The sequence below is a fragment of the Xyrauchen texanus genome, chromosome 43 (genome assembly GCF_025860055.1).
Source record: "Xyrauchen texanus isolate HMW12.3.18 chromosome 43, RBS_HiC_50CHRs, whole genome shotgun sequence".
Taxonomy (NCBI): Eukaryota; Metazoa; Chordata; class Actinopteri; order Cypriniformes; family Catostomidae; genus Xyrauchen; species Xyrauchen texanus.
In genome coordinates this window covers 18,128,438-18,156,299 of record NC_068318.1, presented here as the reverse complement: position 1 = coordinate 18,156,299, position 27,862 = coordinate 18,128,438, and the positions used below count along the sequence as shown (strand labels likewise).

General features: G+C 38.4%; 1 protein-coding gene across 1 annotated transcript; it reads right to left on the bottom strand.

The window, feature by feature from the left end:
• Window positions 1–343: 343 nt before the first annotated feature.
• Window positions 344–27,862, bottom strand: LOC127636136 (metabotropic glutamate receptor 5-like). The gene is made up of 8 exons (XM_052116546.1): window positions 27,178–27,862; window positions 19,983–20,232; window positions 9,383–9,618; window positions 8,931–9,177; window positions 8,543–8,711; window positions 7,287–7,413; window positions 4,531–5,470; window positions 344–3,672 (listed from the first exon to the last, which is right to left on the bottom strand). The coding sequence occupies exons 1-8, from the start codon at window positions 27,860–27,862 to the stop codon at window positions 2,790–2,792; spliced, it is 3,537 nt and encodes a 1,178-aa protein (XP_051972506.1). The 3' UTR covers window positions 344–2,789.

Sequence of the window (27,862 nt, the reverse complement as noted above, 5' to 3'; positions counted from 1 at the left end):
TTTTAGGTATAAGTTTAATCAACAAAGACAGTCAAAAATGTAATGCCCCATTTATAACAACCACATCCAAAGTGTAAATTGGTACTATTTCGTTTTTGGCTCATGTATTTTGGCCCACAGAGTGTATGTTTTGGAACACGAGCCTGATTGGATTAAAACAAGGAAATTATTTAAATTAAATAATAATTGTAAATCTACTTTCTAAGCCATATATATATATATATATATATATATATATATATATATATATATATATATATATATATATAGTTTAAGTACACATAAATTACATTTGTGTAATAAAGAAATAAAATAAAAAAAGTAATTTTTTATATCGCTTACACTAAGGGATGTAAAATGTTATTATTATTTTTATAATCAATATTTAAACAAATGTTTTGCTCTTGAAGTAATATTCTGGGTTCAATACAAGTTAAACTCCATAAACAGCATTTGTGGTTATTGATTCCAACAAAAATATTTTTAACTCGTTAATTTATAAAAAAAGGAATGCATGAATCACAGTTACAGTATGGCTCTTAACTGCACAAAAGACTTTCACCCACTGTTGCACTTGTGCATATGTTCGTGTGACAATAAAGTGATTTGATTTGACTTATAAAAGTGAATGGGGCCAATCCATAAACAATAAAAAACCCATTGTTTCAAAATTATAGCAACAGGATGTAAACATTTTATGTTAACATGATTTTAGTGTGATAAAATATATTACTAAACTTTTCTGTGTAAATACTGTATATATCCAATTTTACAACTTCATTGCCATGAAGACGTAACGCTGTAAACCAAAAAACGGCTGTAAAAATTATGATTTAAACAACTTTACAGCTCAAAGTTTTAACAGAAGAATTAATGAGCTTTTTGTTTTTTAATTATAAGCTTCACGTTTCTGCATTTAAACCCTCCACAAATTGGTCCCATTCACTTCCATTGAAAGTGCCTTACAATAACTTCAATTAGGTGCATGTGAAAATACATTTGTGTGGTAATCAATATTATGCAACAAATGCTGTCGATTGAGCTTAACTTGTATTGAACCTGGAATATTCCTTTAAAGACTTAATCTCAGTTTGGTCCTACCTACATTCAGACTTTTACACTTTTATTTAGGCCAGAAAAAAACTTAAGTTACACTGGTGGCCAAAAGTTTGGAATAATGTACAGATTTTACTGTTTCTCTAGAAACTCATCAGTCCATCATTGTTTTGAAGAATGAAGGCTATACAATGCTTGAAATTGCCAAAAAACTGAAGATTTCATACAAAGGTGTACACTACAGTCTTCTAAGACAAAGAACAACTGGCTCTAACAAGGACAGAAAGAGATGTGGAAGGTCAGATGTACAACTAAACAAGAGGATAAGTACATCAGAGACTCTAGTTTGAGAAATAGATGCCTCACATGTCCTCACCTGACAGCTTCATTGAATTCTACCCGCTCAACACCAGTTTCATGTACAACAGTAAAGAGAAGACTCAGGGGTGCAGCCTTATGGGAAGAACTGCAAAGAATAAGCACTTTTGAAACAGAAAAACAAAAAGAAAGGTTAGATTTGGCAAAGAAACAGACATTCGACAACAGATAATTGAAAAAGTGTGTTATGGATCTTAACCCCATTGAGCATTTGTGGGATCAGATGTAAGGTGCGTGAGAAGTGCCCGACAAGGCAGCCACATCTATGTCATAAATGTCACCTGAGGATCTGAACAAATTGACTGCTAGAATGCAAAAGATCGCAAAGCTGTAATTGCTGCGCATGGAGGATTTTTTTTTCTCCACATTTTCCTCCCAATTTGGAATGCCCAATTCCCAATGCACTCTAAGTCCTCATGGTGGTGTAGTGGCTCGCCTCAATCCGGGTGGCAGAGGATAAATCTCAGTTTCCTCCACTTCTGAGACCGTCAACCTGTGCATCTTATCATGTGGCTTGTTAAGCATGTTACTGCGGAGACATAGCACGTGTGGCTTCATGCGATCCACTGAGGCATCCACGCACAACTCACCACGCGCCCCACCGAGAGCGAACCAAATTATAGCGACCACGAGTGTGACTCTACCCTCAATTTGGTTGCTTAAGAGACCTGGCTGGAGTCATTCAGCATGCCCTGGGATTCAAACTCACAAACTCCAGTGGTGGTAGTTAACATCTTTACTCGCTGAGCTACCCAGGCCGGATCTTTTGCGCGGAGGATTAGTAGTTTAAGAAGTTCTGACATTTTTGTATTTTTCAAAATACAAAACTATATATATTGACTATATATTGTGATCAGTTGAATGCCACTTTGGTGAATAAAAGTACAATTTCTTTCCATAAGAGCAACATATGTACATTATTCCAAACTTTTGGCCACCAGTGTACGTAGCCTGGTGCAGAATATTGTTAGTTTCCACACCTTTGTGGTTTGACATCGTTGGAATGTTATACTGGCTGAAAACCAAACTCATAATCTTTCACATCAGTTACATCTTGTCAAGAGACCATCAAATTCAAGTCCTGAAAGTTATCCAAGTGCTCTTATACACAAGAGCATATCAAGTACTTCCTTAATTAGCTTAAAAGTAATTTTGTGAAGTGCCTTTCCTAACGCAGATCTCAAACTATCAGTATTTTGAGGATGGGCTGGATTCCAAGCACCATAAATAGTTCTCTGTGAGTGCTTGTGTATTAACAGTTTACACTCCTTGACATTTACAGTTCAGCTTTGCAATATAAGCAGATGCACACACTTAGTAGCTGCCTGTCCCCTTCCTGTCCTCTGAACAGCCTCTCAGAGTGAAGAGGAGCTCTGGCTGTAGTGCCTAAGCACCAGCTGGTCATATATTGGAGAGCAGGGCTCGCACAATGGCATCTCCGAGGCTGGGGACGTGGGAGATTCACTAACTGAATCCACAGAGGAGTCTCTGAATGGGGAAGGGGGAGTCAAGGCACCCAAGTCCTCCAAATCAGTGGTTCTGACAGCACACGACGAGTCGTAGGTGCTCTCAAAAAGACTGGCTGGTGAAGCTCTGCTACTCCCACTAGCCATAATACCCCCTGCAATGCCAACAGCGGAGCGAGGGTTGGTGTTTGCTGAAGCCACAACATCAGCATATGTTGTGACAGTGGAGGGGCGCTGCCATTCTTGCGGGTGCCGGCGGAAAGAAGGGGAACAGGGACTGGGTCTTGGGACTGGGGCGGCAACAATTACAGCTGTCCCTGGTGGGGAACCGGGCAGCATCATATTGTTGAACTCACTGATGTTGGCTGTGAAATGGCTGACCACACAGCTGATCTGATCCATGATGGAGGTCTGGGGTGGGGCGCCATGATGCAAGCGCTCAGTTAGATATGAAGGTAGTGGAACTACCGTACGTTGTTCCTCACGGTCTTCCACTTCGCATCTCTTCATAGAAGTCCGCTGGCTCACAGTTGGCAGTGGTGATGGGGCGCGAGGACAGTACGATACAGGGTAGCGCTGGTTTTTCTGAGGCCCTTCATATGCTAGCTTCACCCCAATGTCTGGTGTGTGGTCGCAGCCCTTTGAGAAAGGCTTAATGATGGCTGTCTGATTGGCCTCCTCCTTCTTTTTAAGGTGGATGGAGATCCGCTTCCAAAGGTTTGGCCTGTTACCTCTCTCGTTCTGTGCCCAGGTCACCGTTTTGCCATTTGAACTGTTGAAAGAGGCACATATTAGACCATGGCTGGAGACTGAACATATACCAGTCTGTGACATCACAGCTAAAAGGCAAGAGGGAACTGAGCCTGCCATTACAGGCAATTACCATCATCATCTACTCCTCTACGCCCAATAGGAAATCTCTAACTTCAATGCTCCAAATGCCCCTTGGGGCCCATCGACCCATATGCACAAAACTTCAGAGTTACTCCAGGAATGATTCACATGCAGACAGGGTAATTGGTTGGGGGGTGTTTTTCCCCCCCAATTTCTTTTTTATTTGTATCAGTTTAGTAATTTATTCATTTTCAGTCTAAATATATTTTCATCCTCAAAGTTTTTTTTTGTTTTTTTTTTTCAGCAGTTGCTTTTTCTGCAATTGAGAGTGGTGAAGGAATATCATCTTATTATAAAGAGGTCAAATAAGAATTTTGAGGACTGACATAAAATAATTGGCATTTTATGCCTAATTATCCCCAAATTTATTCAGCTATCACTTTAGAAGACATGCATTAAACAACGAATTGTATGGATTAAATTTCTGCTGCCTTAATGTCCTTTTTGGAGCTTGTATGTGTCGGACCCAATTGACTTGAATTGCATAGATATATTCACATCATATCTCCATTAAAATATATTAGTTTGTAGTGCACAGAAGAAAGTCATGAATTTGAGACAGCATAATGGTAAGTTAATTACAGAATTATGAGTTTTGGGTGAACTATTCCTTTAATGCAATGGCATTCATACATTTTAAAGCCTGGCTAAGTGTCCAAATGCTAGCTAATATGTAAAAATGTAAATTGTCAATTTGGTGCTGTGGACTTAGCATGTTGCGGTTTTTGATACTGACCTTGCAGTGTCTGTAGCAGATCCTTTGCGTCTGAACAGGTTAGCCATGCTACTGGACCGGCTAGCAGCTGAGGCAGCTTTCCCATCACCAACGTGCATCCTCACAACCGTCGATGTGGTGAATGCACTGCGCACGTTCCTCTCCGGTTTGGCTAACATGATGTAGACTTTGGGCACAAACATGCAGCATAGAGCAGTGGTAGCACTAAGGCTCACCGAGAAACACATGGTGATTATCTTGTAATTTGAACCAAAATAAATTGGCACAAATGCAAGCCAGATAATGCAGGTAGTGTACATGGTGAATGCAATGTATTTAGCCTCGTTGAAATTGGCGGGGACATTTCGAGTCTTAAAGGCGTAGAAGGTGCAGCTGAGAATGAGAAGCCCATTGTATCCCAATGGTGCCACAACTCCAAGCGTGGTGGTATTGCAGATGAGGTGCACCTCGCGTATAGAAGGGTAGTCGTAGATCACCTGCGGGTGTTCCATGATGAAGAGTGCCACAATGATACCCAGCTGAATCAAGATGAGGATGAAGGCAATGACCAGCTGGGCACAGGCACTCATGAAACGAGGCTTCTTGGTGCAGATCTTCTTCTTGCTGCCGGCAAGGATACGAGCAATGCGGTTGGTCTTAGTGACCAGGGCGGAGTAGCTCATGGCAGGTGACAGCCCGATGCCCAGCCTCTGCAAGTAGCAGTAGGCCACATGTGGCTTGGCAATCAGGCAGAACGTACACAGGTACCCTAAACAGATACCAGCCAGAATGATGAAGCACAGCTCCCTGCTGGAGGACTTCACCACAGGTGTATCATGGAACCTGACAAAGACTAAGGTGATGAAGATGGTGGCAAGCAGGCCAAGGCAGGCGAAGACCACAGCTGCAATTGGCTCAGGATCTCCCCACAGAAGGTACTGCACTGGGATTGGCTCACACCCTGAGGATCATGAATTTGAAAAGACTTTTACGTAATTAGGCCCACACATTGCCCTGGAACTTCAAATTAAACGTTTTCACCTTAGGGCTCACAATCACACCACTGGAAGATCTATAAGCAGTGCAAACACTATTTATCATAATTATCCAAGTCAGTATAATGCCTTTGTCTATAATTACTCAGATCCACTGATATGTGACATTAAAAATTGTGCAGCAAACATCCATCATTTTGCAGATTTCACAGGAAAACTGGCGGCAGAATTTCAGAGCGACTTTATGTAAAAAGGTGAAAGAAACAAACAAAACCATCAGTTCATCCAAGCACCATTCATTATGCATCAGAGTCTGGCATAAACAAGCACTGATATATTTAGCCTGTGTGATTTGCATCAAAAGATAGTGAATATGAGATATGATATGAGAGTTACACTTTGGATAGCCATTAATGAGGCTGATCTGATGGGACTGTGGAGGTTTGACATGTTATTTAATGGTCAAATTCTGTTATTAACACTCATACTGAAAAACCAAAAACAACAAAAGCTAATTTAGAAAGTGATGACCAGAGTTTACAATGATTATCAATATTATGAGCATAAAAAAATTAAATCTTTTGAACATCATTCTATTCTGTTTATTTAAAGGGTGATGGAGATTTTGCCAAGTATCACATGTTCCTGTATAACATCCTTGTTGGTCCTGGAACAATATAAACAAATAAGATTATAGGGTTAGGTTTAGGGTTAAAAAATGAACAACATAATTTATTAAACATGCTGATTTAGGAAAAGTCCTACTTGGAAAAATCAAACTGACTAATTTAAATGGTTGTTATCACACATTATTTTTAATAATGGTATTGTGACAACCCTAGTCCACAGTCTCTCTGGCATTTAGAATGAAATGGGAGTTTGTTTGTTTTTTGTTGTTTTTGTTACTGTGCCTTTAGGCCTTTTATTTTAAGATTTTTTACACTTTTACATTTATGCATTTGGAAGACACTTGTAATTGTTGCATTCAGGGATGTGCATTTATCAGGTCACATGTTCCCTGGGAATCAAATTCATGACCAGCATTGCCAGTGTCACACTTTACCATTTGAGCAACAGAAACTGTGCATATCAAATGAGAAACAGCATTTTGCTATGCTGTTTACACACAGCTGTGTCTATGATGTTAAGTCAATTCTAGTTTGCAATGTTTAAGCTATGATATTTTTTCAAAGTACAATTAAGTGTTTTATTTAAAAAGATCAAGGAAAATTTTATTTCTCATGATATCTGACCCTTTTATTAAACTAGACTGGTCAAAAGTTCCTTCTAAACCCTGGCACAAAACCCAAAAACTAGTATAAAAAAAAAGTTAGTGGTACAATTCAAAATGTTTTTTGACCTATTTATAAATGTCAAAAATTGCCATTAAGAGTCTTGTATGAACAGCAGAGCGGCCACAGCTCTCAGTAATGTACTACATGCAGAGAGACTGCTGCTTTAGGGCTTAAGCTTGACAGCAATTCTGGAACATACTGATGGGGACCCCCGCCAAGTCCAGATCTCTGTTTTTGGCATTAAGTTGCCATGGTCCAGATTCTCCAATGACGCTCTGAGAGATAAATGTGTCTTGCATGTTATTCTGTGACCTAGTTATAAGACATTTATATCACCCACTGTTGTACAAGATGATAAGCTTGGTAGTTTTTTTTCAATATGGTTGGTTCTTTGGAGCTAATCGTTTGTTCAGAACTGTGTGCTAAGACACAAAGTCTTCTGAACTACAAGAAGAACATTTTGTTTTGAAGTTGGAACGAGAATCACCTGTGAGGTCATTGGTAGGCCAGGATCCAAGCTCACATGCACGGCAGGTGTATTCATCAAACACAAACTCGTTTTCTTTACATGGAGTGCAGGTCCAACAGCAGCTTACCTCACCCTTACGGATCACCTGAAAAGTCAAGTTATATAAGTGATGAGACTTTTACATTTTCTGGAAAAAAGCAAACAAACACGTGAGTGGCGATTACATGTGCAAAACTACACCACAAAGCAAAGATGTTCTGAGTGGTTTTTAGTGTATTGCTATGCTATTGCTAGGGTGCTCTGGGGGCTGTTAGGTTATAGGGTGTGTGGTTTTTGCCAGGGTTCTGTTATGGTGTTTAGGTGTTTTGAGTTGCTTAGGTATTCTGAGTGGTTATTTTTGTGTTGCTATGCTATTGCTAGGGTGCTCTGGGAGGTTGCTACATTGTAGGGTGTGTTGTTTTTGCCAGGGATCTGCTATGGTGTTTAGGTGTTTTGAGTTGCAAATGTGCTCTGATTGGTTTCTTGTGTTTTGCAATGCTGTTGCTAGGGTGTTCTAGGTGGTTGGTAGGTGGTTGCTAGAGTGTATGTTTTGTGGGGTTTTGCCAGGGCGCTGCTATGTTGTTTAGGTGTTTTGAGTAGCTAATGTATTCTGAGTGTTTATTTGAGTGTTGCTATGCTTTTGTTAGGGTGTTCTGGGTGGTTGCTATGTTGTAGGGTATGTTGATTTTGCCAGGGTGCTGCTATTGTGTTTAGGTGTTTTGAGTTGCTAAGGTGCTCCGAGTGGTTATTTGTGTGTTACTATGCTGTTATTACTAAGTGGTTATTTGAATGTTGCTATGCTATTGCTAGGGTGCTCTGGGAGGTTGCTACGTTGTAGGTGTGTGGTTTTTGCCAGGGCACTGCTATGTTGTTAAGTTGTTTTTAGTGTTTTTTTAGTGTTTTGTTATGCTATTGCTAAGGTGTTTTAGGTGGTTTCTAGGTGCTTGTTAGGGTGTAGGTTTTGTGGGTTTTTACCAGGGCTCTGTTTTGAGTTGCTAATGCATTTTTTAGTATTTTTCTATGCTGTTGCTTGGGTGTTTCTAGGTTGTGCCAGGTGGTTGTTAGGGTTAAGGTTTTTGTCAGAGTGCTGGTATGGTGTTAAGGTTATTTGAGTTGCTATGGTTTTCTGAACGTTTTAGTGTGTTGCTAGATTGGATGGGTTTTTGACAAAACAAAACAAAACACACTGAAATCACAAATTTTCTTTGAAAGGAATTTTTCACTCCCTTTCTCACCTTGATCTGAGCTTTCTCACAGGGATCACTGCACACTGATCTGATGATAGCACTGCTGTTGGCCCAAATCTCCTCGTCATCCATCTTCAGCCCGCTATTGTCCCAGCTGCCAACATGGATGTAGCTGTAGTCCTCTTCACTCATCTGTTTAAAGTTCATTATCTCATATCTAAAAAAATAAAAGACACATAAAAGCACTGCTATAAATCACCACAACCCTCTACATGCTTTGCCTATTTAGCCATTTAGTCTCTAAAAGACGTGTTTTTGACATTTCACAATGATATCATAGACAGATCTGTCTACCAAGTATTATTATATTCTCTTTGAGGGGAGCAATGAAGCACATTCTTACTTTTGTTTGGTGCTGAAAAGGAAAGATTTTTACCTCCCCGGAGAGTCTCCGTTCTCATCAAACAGCACCACTTCCCCCGACACACCAGTGAAGTCGGTCCTCATAAGGAATTCTAAGAGTTTACCTCCATCGATTGGTCGCATGGCTTCACAAAGACCTGCGTAGCCAGGACACAGAGACTTCTGCATGGCGTGCAGACCGTAAGCCATGGAGTAGATGGCATTTATCACAAAGCCCATCTTTGTGTCCTGAGCGTACTGGTGTCGGAGAGACTCCTTCTCTGTGAGTTGGCATAGTAAAAAAACAAATGTTACCCACTTGCGTTAGCTACTGTGACATGGCTATGACATCCATTCCACATTCAAATTGTTCCTACACCCTTGGATGGATAAAATGGATGGATATTCATAGGTATAAACTAAGAGCGCAGACAGAAATTGAGTAACCTGGTCACTCTTACATGGTTTGCTGAAAGTTCAACTCACTAGTGCAGGTCTTGTTGTATTTGGTGCTCTCTTGCAGATAACCCTTCAGCCGGCATTGGAAGCGATGCTGCCAGAACTCTAGAAACCAGGGGTTCCTGCTGTTTGAGTCTGGCTGCAGGTTCAAATAGTAGTCGTCAAACCAGGTGACATAAGCAGACTGCAGTTTGATTGTGATTCCCCCTGCTGCCTCTCTCTGGAACCCGTCTGTGACATCATAGCGGTCTGCCCAACCATCGCTGCACAGAGAAAGCGTAGTAATGAATCACAGAAACTCTCTTTCTTTTTTCGTATAATAAATTCCCTTGAAATGGCTTCTGAGACACAACCAGGTAGCCTCCCATTATTTCATACTGAAATTACTGTGACAGACTTTGGCTCATATTTCATATTTCAAATTTTTTTTTTCATATTAGTGAATGCATTAGGCATCATAAACTTACAATGGACAGTATATTTTCACAGCATTTATACATTTTAGTTAATGTTCATTTATGTTAGTTCATGTACTGATCACGATCAAACAATTCATTAAATAAAATACACGCACGCACACACACGTTGTGTTTCCATGTTTTATGGGGACTTTCCATAGACATAATGGTTTTATACTGTGCAAACTTTATATTCTATCCCCTAACCCTAAACCTACCCCTAAACCTAACCCTCACATAAAACTTTCTGCATTTTTACATTTAAAAAAAACATAATTTAGAATGATTTATAAGCTGTTTTGCTCATGGGGACCGACAAAATGTCCCCACAAGGTCCAACATTTTGGGTTTTACTATCCTTATGGGGACATTTGGTCATTTAAGTGATAAATACACACACTCTCTCTCTCACACACACACACACACACACACACACTCAATAATGAGACATTCGTTCTCTTATTAACTCTCCTAAGAGCGAGAGCAAGGGCTGTCGACATTTTCTGTTAAAAACAACTTGAGTCTTTTCCTGGGTTCAGAATACCGGTACTTGAAATATAGTGCACAAGTAATATGGACCACTTTTATTATTCTTTTATAGTGCTTTTGCATCCTTTTAGAATATCGAAAACCTCTGAGTTCCACAGAAGAAATTCATACAGTTTCAAAATAATAAATGATGATAGAATTTTTTTTTTTTGGGTGAACTATTCCTTTATGAAGCAAAGCAGATCTTTGGACAGCAAGAGACTATTTCCGTCTAATTGTCTGAAAGTCTGCTTCCTCCTCTTTCATACACATACACTCATGCCTCTCATTTTTCAGTGTTCTCTCCATCTATGCTTTCAAACACTTACTAGCCACATTGTGCTAAATGTTACACAACTCAGCAGTGTGTGGGAGGTATCATTTTTGTTCTTGTGGTAGGTAAAGGAGAGGCTTTCATAACTTGTCCTTGGAGGCAAAAGAGAAAGGAAGGGAAAGCAAAGAGGGGCATGTTAGCAGGAGCTTGAATCATCTTACAGAAAAGAGCTGAGCCGCTTAGTAAACCCACACACTGACCCTAGCGGGTCAGCCTTCCTCTGCCCACTGCTGCTGGAAACCTTAAAAAGACAACAAAAATGCCAAAGGCACCCCAGCCTTTTATAAACTTGTCTACCAGCATTTTACATCAGATAAAAGATTGTTTAACTCTTGCACCATTAGGGCCCCTAGGGTTAGGTTGTATGCCGAAGATTTACAATATTTTCAATATTATTTTGGTACAGATATAAATGAAACATATCAATGTCATAATGATTTTTATGCTTTTTCTTAGTTATTAAGTCAGGTTTGTGTCTACTTTTTTGTATGCTATGACAACTAGAAATTGTAATAGCATCTTTGATTAAAACTTGAACTGTCCATTTCAATATCTGCACAAAACACTGACTTGATTTGTTTGCTTCGTCACTTAAAATTGTACATGGATGTCCTCAACTTGTCAACAATGGCTGATTGGGTGAAATTATGGTACCTCTGATTAAATATTTAGCCATTTCAGAGCAAACACATAAATAACAAATATTGAATAGTGTCAAAAGGCTAGAAAAATATCAAAATATTGATATTTAGCAATATCAGCCATATATGGAATTTGATACTGTGTAACTATGATTAGACTCTGAAATTAAAGGTGATATTTACTTAACCTGTGCAACAGATAATCCATATATTTTATTAATTCTTTATTTTTTAATCTGTAACACTTTAATTAATGCAAAAGTTAACATGAACTAACAATGATCATTACTTTGCAGCACTTATTAATCTTATAGTTTTTTTTTTCAATAACATTTTTTTATATTGACTCAAACATATAACAAATAAAAAACACAACATATATATACATTGAGTCAACATTTAACCCCCACTATTACCCATCACTCTCCCCAATCACCAACCCCACCCCAACCCCCAACAAACACCCCTGTGGACACAAATAGAATACACACACACACACAAAAATAAAAAAAATCTCCTCAAAAGTGTAACCCGCACAAGAAGAGACAGTCACAATGTCGAATACAAAACAGCTTTATTAAACACAAAGCGTGCAAAGTACAAAGAAGGGCAAATCCAGTGAAGAGGCGTCAAAGGGGAGCGTGATGTCGGAGCCGGGGAATCAGAATAGAAGGAAGGGGCAAATCCGGGAGAGAGGGGTCAACGAGAGCGGGAGGTCGAAGCCGGGAAAACAGTTAACAACTATGGCGTAGAACAAGACGGGACTAGCAGGATCAACGACAGGGGAACAAGGGGAGCTGGCAAGCTAATGGGTAAACAAGAGGAGTTCAAAACTAGGTGAGACTAGTGGGGTGCAAGGACACGGGAAACTAAATACAATAACCAACAAGCGGGAGACGAATGTGCTGTGATATTTATAGAGACGAGTGCAGGTGTAAACAATGACAGGTGATAGGGACGAGTGCAGGTGTATACAATGAACAGGAGTGCAGATGACGCGAGTGCAGGTGTACATAATGTTCTGGCGATAGAAGTGGGCATGTGAGCCCGAGGGGGGGAGATAGTGTACGAGCATGTGAGCTCGTAGGAGTAAAACGAGCGTGCAAGCTCGAGCGAGCAAAACGAGCGTAGAAGCTCGAGGGGGCGGAGCGAGGGAGCGGGAAGCGAGCGAGTACGCTCGCACAGTGCATGTGTGTGCTCGGTGAAGCCGAGCGTGCGCGTGAGCTGGACGAAGGGGAGCGCGTGTGCGTGCTTGAGGAAGCGGGGATGGGGCAGAGGAGCGGGGTTCGTGACAAAAAGCCGCCACACTCCCCATCTCCGTACACCACTCCGGAAATGAGGGAGCCCCATCTGACTTCCATCCCCTTAAAATAATCTGCCTGCCAATCATAATACTGGTCAGGACCCAATTTTTTATGTGTTTGTCCCCCAAATTTATGACCGGCCCATTGGCCAGAACTCAGAGTCTGGGCAAAACTACATTTGAGTTCCCAAAACGTTACATATGAAACTCTGAACCTTCAACCAAAACTCTTGGATATTAACACCGCTCAAAAAACATGGGTTGTGTCACCATCTTCTGATTGGCATCATCAGCAGGTGTGTGTGTTTTAAGGCCAAGCCTATACAATCTAGAGGGGATCCAATAGAATCTATGTAAAATCTTGAATTGCATAAGGTGAACCCTTGCATCTCTAGATGCAGATTTGACGTTTTATAGAATCCTTTCACACTCCCTTAAAGTTTAAAAATTTCACCCATAATCTCTTGAGAGAAGTTGAAGTTCCATCCCCCAGACTCTGAATTAGCAGGGAGTAATTCACTGATGCCTCATGACCTTTTCCAAAAGCAGTAATCACCACTCCCAGAGTATCTGCCACTTTAGGGGGGGTGTATGCTACTCAAAAAAACCAATACAGAGCAGGTGGTGCAGCTGTAAATAGGGAGCGACTCTGTCAGGTCGAAGTGACCAATGAGCCAAATGTTTGAGACTGAAAGCATAATAATAAAACAAAATCTTGGGTAGGCCTAGCCCACCTTTTTTTCAATCGGCCTATGTACCTTACTGAAGTGTAATCTGGAATGTTTACCATTCCAAATGAAGGACTTCGCTATGGTATCAAGTTGCTTGAAATAAGAGAGGGGCACATCTACAGGGAGAGATTGTAGCAGTAGTAGTTAATAACATTAACCTTAAATCTAAAGGATGTAACGTTTATGAGTGCTCCCAAGAGCCTTGCCTCAGGCAGTAATATCTTTTCTTCCGCTATTCAACAGTGACAACAAACTGCAACATTAGGTAACGTTATCTTACAGATGGAATCCAGCAAATGTCCGGCTCCCAGAACAACACTGACTCCTGCACAAACTCTGAGTAAGCCAAAAAATCAAAATCAAAACTGACCCCGAATTGGTGTTATTGTTATTGGACAGGTAAGCTTACATAACTGCAAAGCATGTGAAATATAGTGCCATAAGGATCGATCAGTGTAATTTTAACTAACTTGATCTTGCCTGCTAACGCTGATGAATTTCAAGCTACCTTGCTTCGTAACTTTCAAATGATTTCAATGATCTTCTCTTTATACTAAAAGTCAGGTATACAGGATACATTTATGCAAATAAGCTGGTTTCTTATTCGTAGTACAACATATTACATACAAAACATACAATAGTGCAACATAACAGTGCAACAGTAAACAGTCTGGTATAGTTCAGTAGTATGTAGCTGTATGTGTATATCAGTATGCTATGTTAGCTGATAAGTAGTTTTAGTTTAGTCTCAAAGTTTGTAGTAAAATAATCATAACTGTGTAATTTTATTATGCTACCTCATCTGTCAGCATGATGCCGATGTTTCACATTCAGTCTCTTTGTACGTTACGTCATTGTTTTGGATGCTCGCTTGCTCGCTCATGTCCCTATGTAATGTGTGCACTAGCGGGAGCAACAGGTAGCTGGCTGCAGTTCACTTAATGGCCACAGGTGTCATTAATAACAAGAGTTTCTGAATCTGACATATTGCACCTTTAAGAATAAGGGTGAATCGATTCTCACCGGTTTATATTATTAAAAGTGTTAAATACTAGCAAAGTGTCCAGAGCTCACTCACCGTTCACACATCCAAACCTCGCATGGCGTCATGCGACTCCCTCTCTTGGTTAATGTTAATGACTACATATAGGCTAAAAAAAAATTATTAAAAGTTGTACATGTTAACATTAGTTGTATTTTGATATACTAACATTTGTAATGTTTTACCTTTTAATCCAACCACATTTAATCAGCTATAATAGCACAAAATTAGATTTGGTGAAAACAGCCGAACATTTGTTTTTCCGAAAAGGTTATGGTGCACGTTTCAGCCAAAATATGTTCGTGGGCATTCGATATTGGGATGAAATCCATTAGCAATTATCCCACATAGGAATGACACACACATTTATGTGGGATGCTGCTCTACTGAGGACAGAAAATAATATCAGATTTACACCACTAAAAGCTGCAAAGAAGCTGCAAAGTGATACTGATCATTTAATTAGGATTTACATCTTTATCCATCCCTAGGGGGAGTCAGATCAGCCCACATCAGTAATGGATCAGCTGCACACTGACAAACATCTCAACAAATAATACAACCGAATAAAATATAGTATCCTCACACTCACTTGAGAAGAATGGCTGGGCACTGGCTGCATACTGCTCATTAATAAATAATTGAAAACCATTCAGTTGTGAATAAGTGAAGCTCAGACATTACTGTTTTCATGGCTGTCGATAGGCTGCTGAAAGAGTGGGCATTGTGAGACAACCTTTTGTTAAATAAACTTGTTTTTGAAATATATGAAACATTAACTTGATTGTAGTATAGGGCTGGGTGAAAGATTGTACTCCGTAAGTGTATAAGAATGTGCGCAATGAGTTGGAAGTATTACTGGTGCTATAAAATAAAACAATGTTGTGACTATCGCAATGATTTTAATGCAATTTGTATTATTTGATAGTGTTTGATGGTGTTATTAGTGTGTTAATAGTGTCTGATATAAACTTCAGTAACAAAAATGCTGTTAAGTGTTGGTAAATTTGATGAATTTGATCAGCTGTCTAAGTGAATCAAATTAGAATTTTGATTCAATGATTCTTTTGTATCACTCAATGTCCTAGTGTGGCATTTTTCATGTATTGAACTGTTTTTGTAAAACAAACAAATAAACAATCAAACAAACAAACAAGCAAGCAAACAAACAAACAGACAAACAAAAAAAGAGGGCACCCCTGTCCCATTTAGAATAAAACAGCTTTTATAAGGTTACTGATATGACAAGAGTAATGATTTTAAATGATTTTTTTGTTTCAAAGTTAAAATTCATTTATTTTCTAATGGGGAAAAAATTACTGAGTGCAACTTTAAATATAGCTGTTTATTACATTGTCATATTGGTGCACAGAAAAGGAAAATATTATATATCATTCTTTCATGGTTTATTTAGTGGAAATGAGTGAGGAAAACTCTGATTGTTTTTAACTATCGGTTGATTTTTAATGTATTTATCTTTTTGCATTAATATTTTTTAATCAACTAGGCAACAATGGCTGTTTTTTCGAAATCAGGGTTCCTCTAATTAAAAAAAAAATATCACCCTTTTAATTCATTTTAGAGCAAAAAGATAAACAACTGAGATATACAGTATTTCAAACATCACTGAAAGGCTGAACAATATCAAGAAATAATTTTCAGCCACACTGCAGTTTTTGCCAATGAAACAGAGTACAAATGGGGGAAGGGTCTTAGAGATTTTGTAAAAAAGACTCAAGATACTTTATCACATTTTGTAGTCACACAGAGATGAAGGAATTGGAACAGAGACACTGTGGTCTTACTCTCATTTAACCAAGGGGGGTTGAACCCTTGGCTACCTCTTCCCTGGAGCTAGTGTCTGACACCTCATCAAACAAAGACACACAAACTCGGTCACACACACACACACACACAAACACACACACACACCTACCTCACACACGCATGCACATGCACACAATCTCTCTGGTGCCCCATAAACAGGGCATGTTAGCCAACCAGGCTGTTTGAAATGCCCAGAGGCCCAGAATATAGACATTGACACCATTTTTGGAACTAAATACTGTTAAATACAAAGAACATAAATAAACTAAATATAGGCCCCCACTGTAGAGCAAAGCTATCTGTCTGTTACACTTTATTAAAACAGGTATTTTCCAAATAGTTTGATGACATCTAAACATTCTGTAAATAATCACTTTCTCTTATGATTTGAAATATTGCGCTATTAAAATTTTGTCAGACAAAAACAAAGAAATCAGTTCATTACTGCATTTCATAAATTAGGTGGCTGCTATTAGGAAAAATCCAAAATTGAAAACTTCAATTTTTCAAAAGAGAAGAAGACAGAAATATTCTCATTCACATGCTTGAAAAGTCTCCATTTCCTAGACATACATTTTAAATAATTTGTGTTTTTTTATTTAAAGGGTTAGTTCACCCAAAAATACAAATATTATGTCATCATTTACTCACCTTCATGTTGTTTAAAACACGTATGACTAGTTTTTCCATGGAAAACAAATGAGATATTAAGCAGAATGACAGCCTCAGTCACCATCCACTTTGGAGTTATGGAAATAATTTGCAATTCAAGTGAATGGTGACTGAGGTTAACATTCTGTCTAACATCTCTTTTTGTGTTCCATGGATAAAAAAAGTCATACTGGTCTGAAACAACACGAGGGTGAATAAACCATGACAGAGTTTTCATTACAAGGTGAATTATTCCTATAAAGAGAAACTCTGAATCACACACACTCTCTCGTTTCCCCACACTCAACTCGACAGGCTCATTTGAATGTTTGTGTGTGTCCCTATGCAGATAAGAGGTCTGACAGCATTAAAGTCTGCCTGAGATCACAGATAATCCACTCCTGAATATGCATGGAGATGTTAGGGACTCTGTTTCACACAGCCAAATAGTTTTACTTGAATAGGAAGATAAACACAATAAAACAACCCTATAACATTAAGCCTGTTCAGTAACTGTATTCTCTTTTCCTTGTTTACATTTAGCAGCAGGTGTTCTCATCCATTCCATTTAATATAAGCTCTTCCTTTACGGAACTGCAAACAGGTTTCCCAAACACTCAAATGCCCTTCCACTCTGCCAGTGTTGGTAACATTGCACAACAGTCAGGTTCCTAAAGTAAAAATCCCATTAATCTTCTCCATAGATGAACTGATTTTTAAAGATTTTATCTTATAAACTTTTAAAGACAGACCAGCCCTGAGCTCCAAGGATTTTAATCGATGGCATATGCTTCTGTTGAAGCCTGTCAGTGTAATTTCGACTTTCTAGTGATAAAATGCACTACTCATGATCCTGAAATGAAATAACAAGCAATCACCAAACAAGCTCAATAGCGACCGCACATTCATGACATACTGTGAATGGCGCAATGGAGTCACTCTCTCTCTCAATGTATATATTTCAATATTTTGCAATAAACGTAAAATATAATCTTTACATATGTATAATCAACAACTTTAAATCAATACAGATTTATATTTTTATATTAAATATTTTCATTCGCTTACATCATTTGCAGTGCATCATGGGATTGAAGTTCATTCCCTCATTAAATATGTTAAGTGCACAGTCTTGTAAATGCATCTTGTAATGTTGTTATTCACATCAGAGCTGGTTGGTTTGTACCCAAACCCCCCACAAACACACACTCATGCCATTGGCTGAACCAAAAACCATAATAAAAAATAATGAACCACTCATACAATCAGAACAATGTTTTGAAACTGTCTCAGAGCCACCAGAGTGTTCACACTACTCAGGAAGTCACCCTTCTATTGAATTACTTTGTGTTGTCTTTTTACATTAAACTGGGATAAAATAAAGTATTTCAGCATAAAACAATTACACACAGATTATCAAAATGTCTTTATGTCCAACAATGAGCAAAAGTTTAATTATCAAACAGAGTACAAACTAAAGAACTCCTGTCCAGAGACAGAAATTGGAAGGATTATTCTTAATGAATTATTTATCAAAGACATTATTTCAGTCCTTAATATCCATAAGCAATGTATTAATGGAACAGTGCGAACTGAATTGGGGAAGAAGCTAAAAATAGTCCATTAAGATGTCACATTCCAGGAGATTAAAATGGGAAGAATAAATTGACACTATGAATAGTGTGTGCAAATTTTTCAAGATCAAGTCAAATTCTTGAAATAGTCTTTTCACAGGATCTTTCATAAGCATTTATCCGTTTGTCAGACAATAAATGCTTAAAAGAGTCTCTGACTCTGTGTCAGTTGGGAAGAGGACCTACTGTATTACCTAAAGTTGATGTAATTAAGAGTGTTAAAGAGTCAATCTTGAATACGTCTTCAATACTTCTTGAAACAGCCCAAGAATTACAGCATCAGCTCTGTTACGGCCCAACAGTCTCACCCTCAAAAGGGGAGACATACACTAACTGTGCATATAACAATGTTTTTACACAGAAATCATGATTCATCAATTCGTTCACACTTAACTTTATTCTATAGTTAGGGGAAAAAATGGCACCAACTGAAACCACATTTGCACAAAATAAAAATAAAATAAAAAAGCAAATATGTTTACGTGTAGTCTAAGCAAATGCAATTATTAGTGAATGAGACATAATCTCATAATTCATAATGTGAATTAACTGCCTTTACTGAAGCAATCAAAATTGACATACCTTTCTTTAGGACTGGATTATACACCATTATAGTGATGATGATGATGATGATGGTGGTGGTGATGATGATGATGATAGCAACAACTGCGGTGATAGCACACAGAAAGATGAGCTTTGTTTCCATGTTTTGATCCATCTTGATTTTGTCTCACAGATACACACACACACACACACACACACACACACACACACACACACACACACACACACACACACACAAAATGATGATCAACAGTTGTAGATGGACATTTAAAAGGTGGTTTCCTTGAAATACTAACAGAATAGCCTGAAGCCATGGCACTTTATAACCCACAATCTTGGTGAAAAAGCCCTATTTGAACACAAGATAACAGGCAGTTAAAAATATATAAAAGATAGGAGACCGGGACTAGTTGTCACAAGGGCTATATCGCAGTAACTATTTTGCTAAAAAGCCATTATATAGCTTAAAATAGGCTTTTTAATGGGAAGTTCCCATAATGACTACTTACCCCAATTAGTGTAACAAAAAAGATAAATGTATATATTTTTTTGGCCAATAACAGTGTAAATATTAAAAGCTTTTTCTGTAGCCTATATTTAAAGGTATGTGGCTATGCAGAAATTGACTTGAAAAAGTCACCCTGAGAAATATTTACTGTAGTACAAATTGTGACAACTTGGACACCCCTACACTGTATCTTTTGAAAATGTTACTTGGTTACTTCTGCAGCACTAAGTATTATACATGTACAGTAAGCTTTTATAATACACCACCTACACATCAACAAAGAGTGCTTGACACCTCTCACAGGCATCATTTTAGGAGTGTTGACTTGTAGCCGTTTAGAAAGCTTGGATTGCCAAGAATATGCATCTAAATATAAATTCTGGAGAACATGTTTTGTGTTACTCACCTGCCAACCAATAGGAACTCCCCAACAAGTCGACGCCGTCTCATGGCCTTGAGGATGCCACGTACGGTCATGCCTTCACAGAAGCACGCCACCACACGAGCTTTGGGTAGGTGGCTCCTGAGCTTATCGAGAAGTCGGTCAAAACTCTGCTCTCCAGCATTGCTGTAGATCTTGTCAGAGTGGGCGATGCAGATACCCTCCTTTGCTGCCATGTCTTTGAAGGCCTCCATTCCACTCTCACCGTAATTTCCTGAAGATTGAGAGATTGCAATTCATCAATAACAGCTGCTTTGCATTACTTTATGAGCAGTTCTTAAAACAATCCATGCTGAAATGCAGCACACAATTGTTAAGGTCAGACTGAAATGTTTAAAGACCTTGTTAAAAATACATTTTAAACATTAGCATCTTTCGGAAGGATATGCTGAGCAGGAGGTGCTACACAAACCCAGGAACACCACAAGGTTTGGCAAATTTACACACATTTCTGGACAACCTGGTCTCATAGAATGAACTTTTGCAAACTGACTTGTACGTGCCGCTTTCTACATTTTGCTGCAGTTTCTTGGTGAAATGAACACTAGAGTCCCTACAACAACTGTGTCGTTTCATCACTGTCACACAAATCACGAGTACAATTGCTGATTTTATCACCCCCGCTATGCTGATGAAATCAAAACACCTTTCCTTTGTACTGATCTCATGAACATTATGTGAAGTAAAACGTGTGCCGCTTAAAGTGAGTAAACATTTCTCTCAAATAGGGCTCGGTATTGATACAGATTTCCCAACTGGATTCCTATTCCCAAGCTCTCAATAAGATTCGATTCTGATTCGGTTCGATCCGATATCGATTCACATGAGTATACTTCAGTTATAATGTCCAATTTGCTTAAATATGAAATAAATTATCTCCCAGATAATGCTGTTAATTACACTGAGAACCTTCTAACTAGGTGCATTTCAAAAGTTCAAAAAGGAAATTTATTAATGATAATTTATTCGTTTTTTATCATTTTGGCCACATTTTATCATTTTGGTCACATAGGTAGCTTTTTAAAAATATAAAATATTACATACAGTATATTATATTTTGTTACATGTTTTTATTATTGTTTAAATTTATTTGTTGAACTTGTGCTAAAAAACGATACTTTCTCTTTAAGAAAACCGGCTGTTCTGTAAAGAGCATCTGTAAATGAGCATAGCGTGAAGTTTGGTTGCAAATGCAAGTGATTTCCTCTCATTTAGCCAAGTGTAAAAGATTGATATTGGGTTTTAAGAATATATATCGAGATTCAAATATGTTCAAATGAAGATTGCTATGCATCAGAAAATCGATATACAGTATTTACCCAGTCCTACTGCCAAACAGGTGATCCCCCCAACAAAATCTACCTCACTACCCTAAACCTTAAACCTAAACCTAACCCATACTGCCATAAACATTTAATGCAAGATTTTAAAAAAATGCAATCGCTGAACCAACCACATCTTTTTGTGGTGCTTTTGTGACACATTCGACTTGTGTCGACTTACATGCTCTTTAGGACTTGTACCCCGGTCAATTCGAACATCAGTTGAGCTACTGCGCAGTTTAATGACACTAGAACAAGCTTGTAAATGTAGTTGTTTATGTTAAAGGGGTCATGACATGAGAAACCAAATTTGCCTTGATCTTTTGGTATATAAGAGGTCTTTGTATCATTAAAACGTCCTGCAAGTTTAATATTTTAAGACGTCCTCCCCATTCTAAACGAATCATTTATTTAATCAAACTCAAAATACAGCTCGTTCTGGATTCATGGTTAGAAGTGACGTGTCGGTTAGAAGTGACGTAACAGCGTTTGCATATGACCGCCTCCAGCACAAGATAACTACGCTCTAAGCGCAAGACAACTACGCTCATTTCAGTATCGCCGTGCGCCTCACAAGTGTTCAGTCGATGGACAGCGAGCTCTGACAGAGACTACTTGTGCACAGGAAAATTACGATGCCACACAGATGTGCTGTTCCTGGCTGTGGTCAAACAAAACCTCTGAATAAGCTGCCGAAAGATCCAGACGTCAGGGAAAAATGGATGCAGTTTATTTTTTGCGGACGTCCCAGTCATGGCAGTGTTAACTTAAGCGTTTGTTCTGTACATTTTAAGGATGACTGTTTTGAGAACAAATCTCAATATGATGCTGGCTTTGCCAGAAAACTGTTGCTCAAAGATAAGTCCGTGCCGACTATTCTGGGAACAACGACGACGCAAACTGTAAGTAATCTATTTTAAACTTTAAACTACTTTTTAAAGCGCAATTTCATTCATTATGAATAATCACAGTGTTTTTACTTAGTTTAATTGCATATTGTTCTGGCTGGGGCGTCAATAATTGATACATAGGCACTGACGTTAGCCAATCATAACAGTGGGCGTTAACACTGATGTCTTAAATGGAAAACGCCCCAAAACAGACTGTTTGAATCAGAGGATGAGAAACAGGGTGGGAAAAGGTCATAAATCACTAGATTTTAAAAGTTTTTCTTAAAAAAAAAATATATTAATACTATAATTGCACCTAAGGGAACATAATAATACAATAAAAAAAACCATGTCATGACCCCTTTAAGCAAATGTCAAAATGTTTCTCGCCTTACAAGTCATGTGCTATAGTAAAAGTGTTTCGAAGTCATAAAATAGCATTTTGTGCGGAACAGGGTGAAAAGAAGTGTGTATGAATTGATAATCTACCCTTTTAATCGTGATTTGTGTGATAGGAAATAAAAAAAAATTCACCTCTAGTGTTCATTTCACCAGGAAACTGTCAGGATACATACAGCAAGCCACGTAAAATAATTTTGCAATAATATAGGTATAGTAATGTGATTCCATGAAACCAGGTTGGACTGAGCATCCCAAGTTTCTGAACTGAAATATTCATCTAGCTCAAATGATCAAAGACAAACTTGATTTCTCGTTCTTCAATTTAAGTAAGAGTATTGTAAATTGGGATGTCAGATTAACTGCAATTTAATTTCCCTAACATTATTTTACATTCCATAAAATTTTCTATGTTCAGTGCTTTGCTTTCTTGAAAATATTCGATGAGGAATGTAAACAGTTTTAATTTTTTTCATGGCAAGACACACTAATGAAAAAAGGGCCCCTGTTTCACAAAGAGCCAATTTACATAAAAATCAGGTCACCTACTTTTGTGTGAGGAATGTTCCCAGTTCTCACACATTTTCAGAGGTGTGGGTTTGATACACTGATATATAATACAGAACTGGATTGCTCATGACATCATAACAATAAAGTCATTGCGCCACCATATTGCTATGCCCAAACATTCCAATTTCCCTATTGCCTTAACAGACAATTATTTAATTTCAGCAAGTAAACTTTAGTCATTCAATCACTGATTTTATATCTGAACTCTGCATGTACATCCCTACAATGCAAACCTCCTACACATGTAATTATTTTTTTATTTATAGTCTGAATTTTTCACTTCACCATTTCATCAGCGAACAGATCAGCTGAATGTAAACAAATTCACTTTTCTCGTGGTTGCTTGAATAAGAGCGTGTGCTCTCTCCGTCTATCACACATGCATTAGGCACTGAGATTGAGGGAGACAAGCAAAGCTGGTTAAATTAAACTGATATGCTAGATTTAAATGGCAAACAAACACATAATGTATGTCATGCATCCATGTTTGACTTTTATGTGAATTAAAAATCCCCGGTTTGACTTTTTTAAAGACGAGACTTGTTGTCACCCCAAAACAAGCAGATATTACAGCTTTTTCTACTTACATTAAAACTTGTGGACAGTATTGCCGCTTCCCGATAGACTGAACACCGTGGCAGGTGATTGCTCTGACATTGCGATACGCATATATCTTCTCTCTCATAACAAATATTTTCCATAATAATGCTATTTTTCCACTGAGAAACATGACCTTCAGAAATCTGACAGCATCTCTGCTTGGGTGTAGCAACAGGTGATCACACACGCTCCATCACTCTCTCTCTCTCTCTCACACACACACACACATCCATCCTTGTTTATCCAATAAATTGTTCAAAACAGCACAAGCTGTGATACTATTTCTGAAGTGAAATTTTTGAATTATTAACGAAGGCTTGAACGCATCATTTGTTTTGAACCAGAAATGGCAGATTCTGATCCGTTGCACAAGAAAGTAGTTCTGTGCACAAATACGTTATTTATGACCGTACTGTTCATTGAACTGTTAGTGTTTATAAGCAATCACACTATATGTAAGCAATATCACACTGCGGCCAAATAACAGTAGTGCTGATGTAGGGCCATATCGCACTCTTGTTTGTGAGATATTGCTTAAATATATATCAGCAGTTTGATACAATTGCAGAGATGTCTTGATAAAAAGCAAACATAAATGGTAAATGGTCTGTACTTATATACCGCCTTTTTTATCCTTATCAGTTACCAAAGCGCTTTACACTGTGTCCCATTCACACTCACACACCAACGATGGCAGAGCTGCAATGCATGGCGCTAGCCTGCCATTGGGAGTAACTTGGGGTTCAGTGTCTTGGCCAAGGACACTTTGGCATGATGAGCCAACCCTGTGATTGGTGGCCGACACGCTCTACCACCTGAGCCACAGCCACCTCAAAACATAAAGCTGCAATGACTTAATTTCCACAAAAGTAAATCTCCTTTCATTGTTTTTCTCCAAATCAATACACAACGTTAATTGCACAAAAGATTATAAGCTATGGGTAATGAGGATAAACAGAGTAAACCAACAATCACAAGATCACAGGGATGGAGCTTTGCTCAAATATAAGATCAGTATTACTGTGGCAATAACGTAGTGGTTTTAGGTCTGGTATTTCAAAAGATGCATGTTCAAATCTGGCAGGGGTGAGTTAGGCTTGTGTCCCAAATGAAATGTACAGTACCTTACCCTGGTTGTTATTTGCATTCCAGCTAAATCCTGACACTGAGACAGCAGGTGTGAGAAATATCCAATGCCATTTTTCCTGACATGTGAGTTATGAGGATCCTTAGTGCCTAAAACAATGTACGTGTCCTACAATCTAAATGGCTTTGGCTAAAATGCAGCAGATGAAAGCATCTCATTCTTTTACTCTGTGAAGTTTTAGATTTTAAAAGAGTGCTTCCAAATGCACATTACTCCATCTCTATCTCTCCTCAGAGAAAAACTTTCCAAATCTTTCACTCCATTCTTCTGTGCCAGTTCTTTGAATTAATTATCATGCCTATGCTGCACTAAAATTTAGCTTGAACAATATGGATTCAAAATAAATGTATAATAAAAAAAGTGACTGATATCTGGCATTTAGGCATTAGTCAAAAACAAGCAATATTTTAAGCTAAAAGGTTGATCATAAAATGCATTATTAATTTAAATGACCTCCTTGCATGAAATACAGTAATTGTGATAATTTAATGAACTCTCTCTTCCTCCCTCCTACGGAGAGACTGCTGAAGTGACAAGTCTTTAAAAAGTGTGTTCATTCAACCACGAAAATTCATAAAGAGCCCATAGACAGTACAAATACAACTAAAGTGGTAAATGATCATCATGATCGCCTTTCAGCTAATGATTTCAGTATGGTCTATTAAAAGAGGCCAAAAAGGGGCCAAAACAAAAGTGCAGCAGCAACACAATATCTGAGTGTGTCTGTGTATGCTGAATTTTAAGCATCATTGTGGGGGTCTTTTCAAACATCAAAGACACTCTTGAACATGATCAAACAATCGATACACAAATATGCAGGAAGATTCGCTATTGTTTGACATATTATCTGTATGAGCTCAGTTTGAAAAGAAATGTTTGCATTTCAATGCCTCTAGTAAATCTCCAGTCATTTCCTTCCATATGCTGATGGTATTATCTGCTAATTAAAGGAATATTCAGGGATCAACACGTTAAGCTCAGCCGACAGCATTTGTGGCATAATGTTGATTAGCACAAAAAATTAATTCAACTTTTAAAAAAAAGCAAAAATTGAGGATACATTTAGGAACTTACAATGGAAGTGAATGGGGCCAATTTTTGGAGGGTTTAAAGGGGTCAAGACATGTATTTTTATTATTTAAATATGTTCCTTGAGATTAATTTATAATATTAGTAAAAAATGTTGCACAAAAAAAAAAAAAAGTTAAATATTTGTAACACATGATCATTTTATACCCTCATTCTGACCCTCTGTCAAAAAGGCTCGGTTTTGGTGCTGCTTCTCCTTTAAGACTTGACAGTAAATGCCCATTGTTATGATTGTAAGTGTCCCATTGTAATGCAGATTTGTTTTTTGTTTTTTTCAAATATTTTTTTTTTTTTTTTGTGGTAATCAATAGTTTGCCACAAAAGTCAAAGCTGCAGGCACAAAAATTTGTTTGAGAATATGCAAGTAAATTAATCAACATTACAGAGCATTTCACAGCTCCTTGTTCTGTATGTGGGTGAAAACTTGGGAGGGTTCCATATTTAACTACCCACTGGCAATTAACACCTGTCTGTGAGGTCATTGATCTTCCAGCCAAACAGCCCCTGTTTCTGTAATACACAGTTGAGAGCTGTGGAACTTATCAAAATAAGTGCATATAAGAGTTTGACTTAATGCATTTTAAATGGTGTAAAATCTTGTTTTCACCTATTTTGAATGTAATAAATTAAAAATAATAATCTTTAGCTGGTGCAAAAGAGAGGATCTCGACTACATGTGGCACATGCCACATCTGACTCATAAACTCCTCTGAACAGCAACTGATACAGCTCCTTACAAGATGTGACATTTTCCTCTATAAATAATAAAGAGATTGTTCTGTAAGAAAATATAATACTGGGTGGATAAAGGTGAACTACAACAGGTTGAGTGAAACATTATCAGCTCATAAAATCCCTCTGGAAATCTGTTACTTTGAGAACTAAATAATGGCGTTACATGCCGGGGGAGAAGTAAATGTTTCTCTGGTACAGACTTTTGTGAAATACCAGTGCAGAAAAGAACAGAAAGTCCCAAAGCTTTGAATGAATTCTTGGAATGTTTTCTGTTCAAAAGAGAAAGAGTTTCAGGGCAGCTCTACTTCTAAGAACTCTCAAAATCTCTCTATGTAAAAAATCCCATTATAAGTGTGAATATAGATATGTTTGCATTAAAATACACCTTAGAGGAGAGATCACTGTACCTTCAGTGTGAATAGCAGATACGTAGGTCCAATTGTATCTTTTGACAATGTCAACCATAGCTCTTGCTTGCTGGGCATCGGAAGGCACCACCCTCATGAAGTACTTATACAAGGACTTATCACTGAGGTCCATGCTGGTGGCCGAATATGCAATCTGTGGAATGTTGAAGAGTTGTAGGAGATTCTGAACCTGGATGGCCACAGAGCTGGACCCAGGCCCAATCAGTCCTACAATGGGCTTCTTTCCTTTCATGGGTGTACCTCCACCTTCAGTTGAACACTTGGAAACGCCCTCTTCCTCCTCCGCCGAGACCAGGGTATCTCGAATGAACTCAATGCTTTGCTCTAGAGCAACAGCTGAATGCCAGCAGGAGTCTCTGATCTCGCAACCCAGTGTTATGTTGGGCAGGATGTTTGGGTCTGCATTGATGCGGTCCAGGGTGTGCATCATGGCCTCTACCCGCTGGATACCATACTGTTCACGTATGGCTCCGCATTTACGCTCATGAACCTTGTCGGCAGGCGGCTGATGATGGACAGAGAATAGCGCCCCGATGATGATGTCACCAGGAATGTGGGCTAAGACCCGGCGCTCGCTGGCCTGGCCATTCACTACAATGTCCAGTCTTGTAGGACCCAATCTGTCCCCAAGAAGTATAAACACCAACAAATGTAAAAACCCCAT